The 11,512-nt window shown below is 32.0% G+C and overlaps 3 protein-coding genes across 3 annotated transcripts; 1 reads left to right on the top strand and 2 right to left on the bottom strand.

The window, feature by feature from the left end:
- Positions 1-125: 125 nt before the first annotated feature.
- On the top strand, positions 126-7,730 carry LOC126742092 (ADP-ribosylation factor-like protein 8B). The gene is made up of 4 exons (XM_050448628.1): positions 126-422; positions 641-795; positions 847-1,008; positions 1,236-7,730. The coding sequence occupies exons 1-4, from the start codon at positions 300-302 to the stop codon at positions 1,354-1,356; spliced, it is 561 nt and encodes a 186-aa protein (XP_050304585.1). The 5' UTR covers positions 126-299; the 3' UTR covers positions 1,357-7,730.
- Positions 4,767-5,830, bottom strand: LOC126742493 (uncharacterized). The gene is made up of 5 exons (XM_050449134.1): positions 5,787-5,830; positions 5,566-5,654; positions 5,302-5,445; positions 5,112-5,225; positions 4,767-5,014 (listed from the first exon to the last, which is right to left on the bottom strand). Exons 1-5 carry the CDS (start codon positions 5,828-5,830, stop codon positions 4,767-4,769), a joined length of 639 nt encoding a protein of 212 aa, XP_050305091.1.
- Positions 7,731-7,764: 34 nt separating the features above from the next.
- Positions 7,765-8,788, bottom strand: LOC126742093 (MICOS complex subunit Mic10-like). Its single transcript, XM_050448629.1, has 2 exons — positions 8,449-8,788; positions 7,765-8,088 (listed from the first exon to the last, which is right to left on the bottom strand). The coding sequence occupies exons 1-2, from the start codon at positions 8,525-8,527 to the stop codon at positions 7,916-7,918; spliced, it is 252 nt and encodes an 83-aa protein (XP_050304586.1). The 5' UTR covers positions 8,528-8,788; the 3' UTR covers positions 7,765-7,915.
- Positions 8,789-11,512: the final 2,724 nt, after the last annotated feature.

Raw genomic sequence — 11,512 nt, 5'->3', positions numbered from 1 at the left:
TAAAATAATAATTTAAGAGTAACGTTTTATTATTATCATCAATAAAGCATAAATTAAATATCGATATCTCGTTGCATCTCTAGTCAGCAATATTGATTGATTTCAGCTGTCATCGACACTGACAGTTATGTCAAGTCGACAAATCGAAATTGAAAACAAAAAAGATTGAACCAAAATCCTCCCTAAATTTTTTTTCAAGCCCTCTATCTAAAATTAAGAATAAGTTTCGCGGCCTTACATCCAATAACGTTGGTCTATAAGTTGTTTAGTAATAAACCGATAAATCTTCAAACACCACTATGTTAGCCCTTATGAATAGAATTCTGGATTGGTTCAGGAGCCTCTTCTGGAAAGAGGAAATGGAATTAACGTTGGTTGGCCTCCAATACTCTGGAAAAACCACTTTCGTTAACGTTATAGCCGTAAGTAGTCCATTTGCGTGTTCTTTGTCAGCTTGCAATATGTTAAAATTATTGATCTAGGCATTTTTAATGATAAGGATTGTTTATCTAGTGCAGCAACTAAAACAATCATTTATGAGATGAATGTACATGGATTATTTAAATAATATATCTATTTAGTATCAGGGTTTTATTATCTAATTATATTGAATCCTAAAATGGTAAAAATCCTCTTCCAGTCAGGACAATTCAGTGAGGATATGATACCAACAGTGGGTTTCAATATGAGAAAAATCACCAAAGGAAATGTAACAATAAAAGTCTGGGACATTGGGGGACAGCCGAGGTTTAGATCCATGTGGGAAAGATATTGTCGGGGTGTTAATGCTATTGTGTATGTATTATAAATGCCTTTAAAACAGGCATTATTATATACTAATTTTAGTTATATGGTGGATGCAGCTGACTCAGAGAAAATAGAAGCTTCTAGGAATGAACTTCATAACCTTTTAGATAAACCACAGCTCGCTGGTATTCCAGTGTTGGTTTTAGGGAACAAGAGGGATAAACCAGAAGCTTTAGATGAAAATGGCCTTATTGAACGAATGTAAGTAGTATTCAATTTACTCTTAGGGCAGTTTTAATATAAATCATGTTTAAAAAGTTTTCTAACTAAATAAAATGTTAAATACAAAGTTCCTATTACAATTAAGTAAATTTAATATTATTAATGGTATTAGTTTTGAATAAGAAATACTCTTGAAGCTAAAGAACATAGTTCTCAATGCCAATTGCCTGTTTACATAAAGTATTTCTTTTTGGTGGGTTTCTCAGGAATCTCTCGGCAATCCAGGATCGTGAAATCTGTTGCTACTCAATTTCCTGCAAAGAGAAAGACAACATTGACATCACCCTGCAGTGGCTCATAGCACATTCAAAATCTGGCATGCGCTAAATTTAAATTATTTTTTTAAGTGTATTTTTTCGTTCCATATTGAGATTTGTTAGAGTAGCCATATAACTTGCTACAATTCAGTTATTAATTATTAATAATAGATTGGTAAAATTATATTTGATGCATAGAAGCAAAAGATTATTTATGTACATAAAAGCTCACATTTTACTGCAGGTGAAATTTTTTAGGGTTTTCTTTTTTTTGGTCAGATGTACAGGGTGTGCTAAAATTGAGGCTCACACAGTGGGAGTTAGAGATACAGGGTGTAATTTTTAGAGAATTTAGTGTAATATGAATTCTATGAAACATTGTATGAGCATTACTATCAGTTCTAATGAAATGTGAGTGTAGTGACATGCAACAGATGATAGTAGATATACAAGGCACAGTAAAAATATTCAGTCTTTTGAAAAATGCATCTACACCCTGTCTGATAGTCCAAGTTTAGCTTTGTTGCTGGTCATTCTGCTGAGTTAAATCTTGAATCTGTTACACAGTCTTCTCTAAGAGATGTTAATAGATTCTGGCTGTAGGTTGAATTGTATTTGATTGATATAGAGTTCAGGTTGTTTGAAATGAAGGTTATCAATCTAGATAGATCCCTGTGCTGGTGTTCCACAAGGGACTCAAGGGCCTTTGTTATTTATATTAACATCTTTCATTGTTTTCACTACTATTCTTTGCTTCTTTTTACTAATGACATGAAGATGTACTTGAAAATAAAATAGCATGATAATTGTGTTTGTAGAGTAACTTGATGATGGTGTAATAATAATTCTATGGACTTAAATGTCACTCAATATGTTTCAAAAGGAGTCAGTATATTATTGATCATTCTTACTATACCAATAACAATATTCTTATATTTGTTTCACACATAAGGTATTACACTTGTTAGCTGTTTAAGTTTTATACTCTACATACATGAAATCACTTCAAAGGCACTTCAATTGTTAGGCTTTATCTGAAGATGTTGTAGAGAGATTTTCAAAGCATTCAGAACATTTTGTTTATGCGATATTATGTTACTTTAAATTTCTTTTATTGGTTTGTAATTTTTTTTCTAATAAAAGTTTACCACCTAGTTGTTTTGGCATATCGCTTGCTGAGAACCATAGTGGCAAAAGTGAAAAAATGCACATTTTGAGATAATGGACTGCAAAGTATTGATTATTATTTAAAAGAAAATTTTAAGCTCATAAAATGGGAATTTTTGAAAACTAAAATTTGCTTTTACCTTGTTTTGTTGTGGTCTGATTATGGATATTAAATTGAAAAAATTTAGGTGTATAGGTCAAATTTTGATTTTGTTTTTTTGCCACTATGGAAAAAAAAATATTTTTTTATTTTAAATTTAAGTTTAATAATGACTTATGAAAAGAAAAAAAGAAACTATTATAATTGTTAAATGAGAAAAAAACCTTTATACAACAATGATAGTTTATAAATAAAATACAATAACAAAATGAAAAAACTTTATTGTCAGAAAACATCACTTTTTCTGTCACTTTCAAAATTTTTTTCTTATTAATAGTAGGTACAACAGTAGTAGCTTAAGTGGTAAACAAAAGCAAGTAAACACATTTAAATTTTAAAAAACCTAAAATAAACGCTTATTGACTAACAACTTAACAACTAAATTTAATAAGCAGTCTTATAGTGCAGAGATCAATAACACATTTTGTTTTGTTTAACAAAAAAAGTAGACTTCTGTTTCAGTACAGATTTTAATATTCGTGGTGAAGGTTTTCGAAAAAGGGTGCATGCGCTCGAGGAATGGATTTATTTTTAATAAGAGACTGGAGATCGTCAAATTTCTTTTTTCCAATAGAAATACTTTGGGTATATGCAGGCAATAAACCAAATCCCTTTGTCTTTTTGAATCGATTTTCTAGTTTTTGTAGCATTGTTAATAATCACATAGCGAAAGTTGATGTCGCTATAAGATGTTTTAAAAAAGAAACGATCTACGTGGTCCTTTTCAAAGGGGATAATAGAAATAGCATTAAAGTTAAACTTTTCACCATTTGAGTCTCGGTTAAATTCTTTATTTGCAATGCCCTCCTGTAACTTTTTAAGATCATAAAAATCCCCATGTCCCAGTTCATTAACAACAAATCTTGCACCCTTTTTCTTTGCGTTGTTAATAATTGGTTGCATATTGCGCGGGTACGTAAATAGGACCATTTTTAAGAGCTTTCTTGATTGCTTTTTCTATCACGGAATGACTTGCATCCCCTTCATTTTGACCATGCCCGACAACAAGAAATTTGTGAGTAAAGCCGATATGATAAATTTATTTTTTCCTTGGCCCCCACAATTATCAGAATATAATACTATATCCAGTTTTTCAAAATCACTAGCAGCCTCAGAGGTTTTTTTTAAGTAATCTAAAAGGCACGAGCCAATTTCGTTGGAACCACGTTTTCCTTCCCCTTCGTGCCAGAACTAGCATTGAACTGGTCCCAATCCTTTTTGTTCCAGTTGGCAAATGGTAAATTTATATGAATTTAAACGTGATTTGTAGTAGAAAGAATTTGGAGTGGGTAAAGCGGCCTGCAAGTCGAAGCAAGCGACTTTATAATTATCGTTCATCGGTGTCTTATCTATTTTTTTTCCTCTCTGGAAAGTTCTTTTTCTTTTATATGCGCATTGAAACTGACATTTAAAGCTATTTTCTCTTCAGGATTTGAGTTTTTAAATGTTTCACAAGTTTGGCACTGGTCCTTTTTCGGTGAGTGAAAAGACATGTTAAATTCGAAGAGAAAAATATGGCGGTACATGGAATATTTTCCGTAAGAAGTGTTATTTGCTTTACACATCTCAACATAATCCCTATAAGATTTTTTACCCCATCGATGAATTTTCTCTGTGGATTTGCCCTAACGTAATGACTTTTGACTGCTGGAATGGAAGCCAGATGCTCTCTTATGGTATTCTTTAGTTTCTGTGAAAGCATATTACTTGGTTTTAGGCCACGTTTTTCCCCCTCTAGAAATCCATTGTTATTTTTAGCCTTTACAGTTCTTACAAACCTTTCAGAAATACCTAATGTGTTTCTAAAAAATTTGAAGCACACAAGTATCTGTTCATCATTTTTTTTTTTTTAAATATGAGTATTTAAGGGTGCAGGTTTGAGTCGATTTAATACGAAGCGGCGAGATAATGGCTGTATACTCTGCATGTGTCCTAAGACGTAGTTCCTCTGCTTGTGCAAATTTCCCGATGTCCAAAATTTTTCAAACAAAAGTTTCCTTTCCTCTTCGGAAAATTTAGTAGCACATTTAAATCGACATTTTTCAACGTCGCATGCATTACGAATTGTTTTAGCTGGTTGCAACTTTCCACTATTTGCAGAGCAGTACTCTTGACCTGAATTGCGAAGAGTTTTGGCCACAGACTTTTTCCATTTATTCTGATTTCTTTGAATTTAAAGCTGCGTTATCATCAGGTTCGGTTAAATCATTACTTGAAGAACTCTCATCCGCATAGCCATCTGTATTTATATTAAAAGTGGGGTCAGCATCATCATCGTCCAATGAATCCTCTGAGCTGGATCCGTCCGAAGAAGAAGTATTACAGCTCGAGCTGGAAGAGGATGAGGAACTTGATGATTCCTGGGAATCCGACTGTTGATTATCTTCCAACGTTTTGATTCCTGAAGAAATAAAAAGTTAAAATGCTTAAAACAATAATAATTGCTATTCCTAAAATGCATGCATGCACTTCCTAAAATGTATTATGAAAAAACCTACCGTCTACAATGGGACTTGACTGGGCCATAAATGTTTCTTCATTACATTTCTCTGGTAGAGGAATCTGTAATTCAGGTTCAAAAAGAGGAACTTGCGATTGCAATTTTGATTTCACTATAAAAGTACTCTTTGATGTTTTCCTTGTAATAAGATGCGGACTACCTAAAATAATATTGACATTAAATAATACGAGTACTTCTAACGTCCAACTTGGGAGGAATAGTATGTTGAGCAACGTGTGTAGAAGATTGAGCAATTGTCGAAATTGCTTCAAAATCTTCAATGGAATATTCAAAAGTATCCATTTCAGAGTTTTCACTGCTGTTAATAATATCTGAAAAGTAAAGAACTAAAACGTATAAACGATTCCAAAGATTGGTAACAATATGCCTAATAAGTAACAGAGATAAAGATTTAGGTACTAAATTATATTTGGTTGCATACACCGACTCACCATCACAATTTTGACTGACTTGATTTGATTGTACTTGTGTCTTATCACTACTAATTCCTGGATTTTCGATTTGTTCAGACACCGGTGGCCTGTAATCAAAAAATATTTATCTAAGTTATTAAGGTTTTTTCTGTACATAAACAGGCCTTAATTGTGTATATAACTATATTATTATAAAATACTAAAAACGTAGAGTGTAAAATGTGATAAAAAAAACCTACCCAATACCTAAGGCATCAAACATTTTTCTTGACCGCTGATTCATCTTCCTGCAACGATTTATAGCTAAAAACAAAAACATTCTTATAATATTTATAAGATCCCATGTATGTATGTTAAGCTTTTATCTAGATAATTTAATTTCTTTAAATATTAAAACAAGTGCCTATTTTTTTTGCAAATTTTCCACTTTACTTCTTTAACCTTGATATTGTACAAAAACGTAGTAGACCATCTAAAACCTCTTTTCTGTTTAGGAAAGGCTAAAAATAAATCGCAAGCCTCAAAATGTTATAATGCTGAGTTTAATGTTTGAAACAAAACAAAAACGTAAGTTAAAGATGGTGCTTTATTCACTTTTGTTTTTGTGGAATATTTATAATAAAGGTATAAAATTTCAAAGCAATAATGGCGAATATTTTTTTTTTATCATAATGGTACCAATAAGTAACAAAAAAATTAGAGTAATAACGACGAAAAATCACACTCGCCGAAAATCAATCAAGTTTTTTTGGGTAATTTTAAGCATTACCGTCGAAAAATCAGTTTCGCCACTTTCGTACATAAAGTTTCAATATAAAATAAAAATTTAGTCAATGTAACTTACCTTTCATCACTAGTTTTTAATATTAATCCCTTTAATTTTGTGCAACAAAAACGAATCTGCCTTTTCGCCACTTAAGAATGAAAAATGGTAACCGTTCACCTTGACTTTTGACACAACTCTGAATTCGCCGCTATAGCACGTAATTGGCTGATCACTTTCTGCGCTGCCATAAAATGACGGGTGGCGCCTCTTGGATTCGCCGATATTGAATTTAAAAGAACGTTTGATTTAGAATATTTTAGATTATTTTCCCGATTTTTCTATTTTTGTTGTTTCGCCACTATGGTTCTCAGCAAGCGATATGAAGTTTACTTCATCTTATGGCATGCAATTGCGATTTGAAATCAATTTATTCTTTGTAATATCAGGCTATTTTTACGAGTCATACTTTAATTATTCAAAATCAGTAATTTCTTCTAAACTTTGTTTACTGGAGGAAATATTTATATGGCTACATTATCAATTAAATCGATTTCTTTGTATATATTTTGTTTAACACCCTATACCACATTTTAAGTGCAGATGGAAGAAACATGTAATTTATGAGCTTTAGTAAAACCCTAAGTGAGCCTCAAAATTAGGATACCCTCCCCACATTGCAATTATTTAACCGATATGGCGACTGTAACACCAAAACTGTGTAGATCTTAATCAAGTTATAATAGATTGATGTTGATTGAAAAAACAAAAAGAGAATTTGCAACACTGCAAGTGATAATAATTCCAGTTTTTTATACAGAAGGTTTATCTATGTGTGCTTCTTTTTAATATTTTGTATAACTATTGTAAACCCCACAACATATTAAATAATTGGTTCAGAAACGCTTTTAGGAAGTTTTTATCACAAAACAAAATCCTTGTTTAATTATTTCTTTGCTGTGTTATCTTTATGTGATAAAACGGACGTTTTAATGCGACTGATTGAGGTAATAAGCTGTCGCCCTTAGGCTCATTTTTGTTTGAAGATTTTCACTTTACAATTAGCTAGTAGTACGTAATTACCCCTAATTAGTTCTACGGTAGGCATCCTAGTCAATAAATGATTCTATAATATAGGGCAAGATTAATGTAATTTATTTTCCTATAGTTTTTATCTTATTTTTGACTAAATTACATGACAAAAAAAGATTCAGAAGTAAGATATGAACTAATTAGAATAATTCTCTCCATAAGATCTTGAATGAATATAGTTTAGACACCTCATATATTTATTAGTTTTAAGTTATCATAAAGTCTATGTTTGTACACACCATAGTTAATTATTATTTTATTTTCCAATTTTATTTGTGTTGGTACTGTAATGCTTTTAAATCAAAACAAATAAAATTATTGTAACAAGTTTCCTGTTTTATTTCACTCAAACAAAAACCAAATTATCGGAAAAACAAACATAATTATTTATTATAATAGAAAATATATATACATGCAGCCAGTAATTTCTGAATTAAAATAAATAACCATACAGTATATTAGTATTTACTAAGAAAAGGCAGTTGTATCCTAACCGATGTCTGCTATCTAGGTTCACTTTTCTGCAGGTGGACTCGGGGGTGCACAGCTGCGTATTGTGGCATTTAAGTCTTTTTCACAGTTGGAATATGCCATGCCCACCCCGAAACCTCCTCCCATTAGGATTGGCCACCTTTTCCTTTTGAAGAATAATAATGAGAATACTGTGCCTAGCACTATACCACCACCTGAAAATGCAAACACAAATTGTTTATCGTATTTTTACACTATTCAAGTAAAAATGGCAAGAAAGGAAACACCCTAAGTCTAAATTAAAATAAAAACGAAGAATAAATCCAAAACATATAAGTGGGTTCATGTCAGATTTTACTGGTTTTTCTCTCAATAAAATATTTAAGAATTAAGTAAATAATTAACAAGTTGTTCTCAATTCATACTGTAGAGTTTAAGATACCATTAAAAATTGTTGTATTTAAATACCTACATGATTTTAACTCTGCTAGGAGTGTACTATGAACTAATGTGTGTAAACTCGGGTGATGACATAACAGGGTGTTAATCTCTATAGAACCTCACTAAAGACTTACCGAACTTAATAACGGAGTCCGATATACATTTATCCCACTTTCGTCCCAGTTCCTCTTCGATATAAACGGGAGAACTCATTTTTTAAGGGTTAAAAATAATGTGGTTCGCAAGTACGGCCGTAGTCCTGTTGTCCCCGTGTGACTACAGTATCACGAAATCGACCGAATTTAGACCAAAAAAAAATGACAAAAAAGTTAAAAACTATTATGGGGAACTACTTCTTTTGCGAAAAGCAAAAGGGGTTTCCGATAAAATGGAAAAATTGGCCTGTGATTATTTTTTTAATTTTTCGATTTAGTGACAATTTTTTTTTGACAGGTCATATTTTTGACAGTTTAAACGTCATGATAGACGGCGGCCTCTGATAACCACATTTAGGCGTGTCTAGGGTTTCACTTGCAAGTCAGCAATAATAGGACTGAGACTACATTATCAGTTTTATAATTAATACAAGGTCAGTAAAGCTCTCATATACTTCTATTAAGTATTAATTCTTTTCAGATTATTCTAGGATTCGCCACACTATTTTTTTGAGAGTTAAAACGTCAAAGCATAGAGTTGCCTCTGATGACAGTTTCTCTAACTATAAATCAGTTTCATGTACAGTCCCAGACTACATTATCAATTATTACAAGGTCATTACATCTCTTGATAGTTAAACATTTAAACCGATTCCAAGCGATCTATCGGTTTTAACCGCGGTTAAGCCCTTGGTTGAGCTTGAAAAATCCCTTTATAACATAACCAATCGTGTCCGCTTGAAGTAACTTCGTAACTTGTCAGCTGTCGCTGTCATCATTTTGTTTGTTTGTAAATAATACCTCAGACGCCAGTAATGTTATATGTAATTAGTTCTTAAACATAACTATCAAAAAAGAAAACTTATTAGTCATAATAAATGTGTCATTTTTGAAAAGGAAATAATTTGTTGTTTGTTTTTATTTTTTCCCGCACTTATTTCAATATCTTTGACATTTGACGTTTAGAAAACAGCTCCGGACGTGGGTAATTTCTGTTCGAAATTGATGACGTATAAAGGGCTAATTGGTGACGTCACGTATCTTGTGACGTCTTGTCACTCTAACTTGGACGTGTTTGGTTAATACCATTTATGAATGGTATTTACCGATAGACCGCTTGGAATCGGTTTTAGTTCCGGTATTTATGTTTTTTTACTCCATATTATTGAACAATATTTTTGACAGTTAATATGTCATAACATAGGGCGACCTCTGGTGACAATTTCCGCAACAAATAGAAGTGTCTAGGGTTCCACGCACAGTCAGCAATAATAGAGCTGGATTTAAACTATCGTCTTCTATTAATGAATAAGGTTACTTACTAATGCTCTCAAAGGATAAATATTCAATTCCGTTAAGAGTGTTCAAATTATTATTATTATAGGGCTTAATAAAGATATCAATGATTCTTCCAAGAAGATGTCTCCACTTGTTCGTCTTCTCGCCATTTTGGCGCCATTTTCAAATTAAACTCATTTTCTTCCCCGTATTACGTACTATTGAATTTATTATTTTATATGACTGTGTTTTCGGGCCGCACAATAAATTTCCATGCCCGTTCTACAAAATAAATTAATCCTTACATAAATAAACCTCGATTTTCTACGAACGATTTGACTTTGACCCCCATTCGAGGCATCGCGTTAAAAAGGTCAAAAAGTAATTAATTCATTAGGGTAACTAATTTTTTTCCTGGGCAATTCGAAATAACGACCTGTGCGGCTTCATCGGCATAAATCCAACATGTGGGCATGATTAGTCCGGGATCTAGGGATTAAAAATTCGCAAGTAAATGCTGGATGACTTTGAGGATAAAAGTGTGCAAATAAATGGGGAAAAACAGCTGTGAAAAGAGCTGCTCTTTATAAGAGCTGAAACAGGCAAGAAAATAGTAAAAATGTTAATAAATGTCCCTATTCTATAGTTTGTTATTAGACTACGGACTACGATATATATATATATATACGCCTTATAAAAACACACGCAATCCGGTATGATGGGAGGGAGTGTCTCCATTAGAGGAATGGGCGAAATTTCGAAGAAACATGAAACTTCGGAGAGAGAAATTCGCCCCCAGCTTTTTATGATTAATATGTCGGACAACTTTCGGATTTGCACAAAAATCCCCATTTGATGAGATTTTAAATTTAGTTTTTCCTTCTTTTCCAAATAACATATTATCCCGAGAAAGAAGGTTAGCTTTAAAAGAGCTTTAAAGAAGTTGGAAGGAAGACTTGACACATCTGACGCTTTGTATGAATTAACCAAAAAATTTAAATAAAAATAAAAAATGTTGGGCACTGTTTCTAGACTTAGAAAAGGCTTTTGATACTGTATCCCATGACTTCTTGTCAAACATCTTAAATTTATATGTAGTTAAGGGTTGCAAATTTTTAAGAGTTATTTGAAGGATAGAAAACAAATTTTAAAAATAAATAATGAATTTATTTATGCCAAGATTGGTATTCCTCAGAGAACAGTTCCGCCCATACGTTTTACAACATATAGGTACTAACTCACTTACTAATAGTAATATTAACAATGGTTCGCTCATATCATATGCAGATGACACAGTCCTGCCATATTTTCTGGAAGCTCTTGGTAACCAACAAAATAATCAGCAAAAGATGAATAAGGGAAAATAAAAGATTAATGGTTAGATTCTTTTAGTAGTTAGCTTATTGGTAGTACCTATATAATATTTTACTTGTCAATTTAGTTTTAATTGAATCTAAAATGTACACTGAAACACTATGGTATTAGAGGTATGGTCAAACAGATATTTAAAAGTTACTTCGAAAATATACAAAATACCTAAAACTAGCTACTATACCTAGATATTACCTAAAAATAAATGATATATATAATATAAATATGTATACAGCGACCCAAAGTTAATAAAAAATTAAATTTCACACAGAACAGCAATGGGTCTAATTCTTTTATTGTCTATGTTAACTTAATGCCTAAGGTTAGAGTAAGACTAAAGTATCTTGGGATCATAATTGATCTAAACTTAAAATGGAGTGATCATACGGTGCGA

This window comes from Anthonomus grandis, chromosome 11, assembly GCF_022605725.1.
Source record: "Anthonomus grandis grandis chromosome 11, icAntGran1.3, whole genome shotgun sequence".
Classification (NCBI taxonomy): Eukaryota; Metazoa; Arthropoda; class Insecta; order Coleoptera; family Curculionidae; genus Anthonomus; species Anthonomus grandis.
The sequence above is the reverse complement of the archived record's forward strand: the minus strand, read 5'-3'. Positions and strand labels throughout refer to the sequence as shown.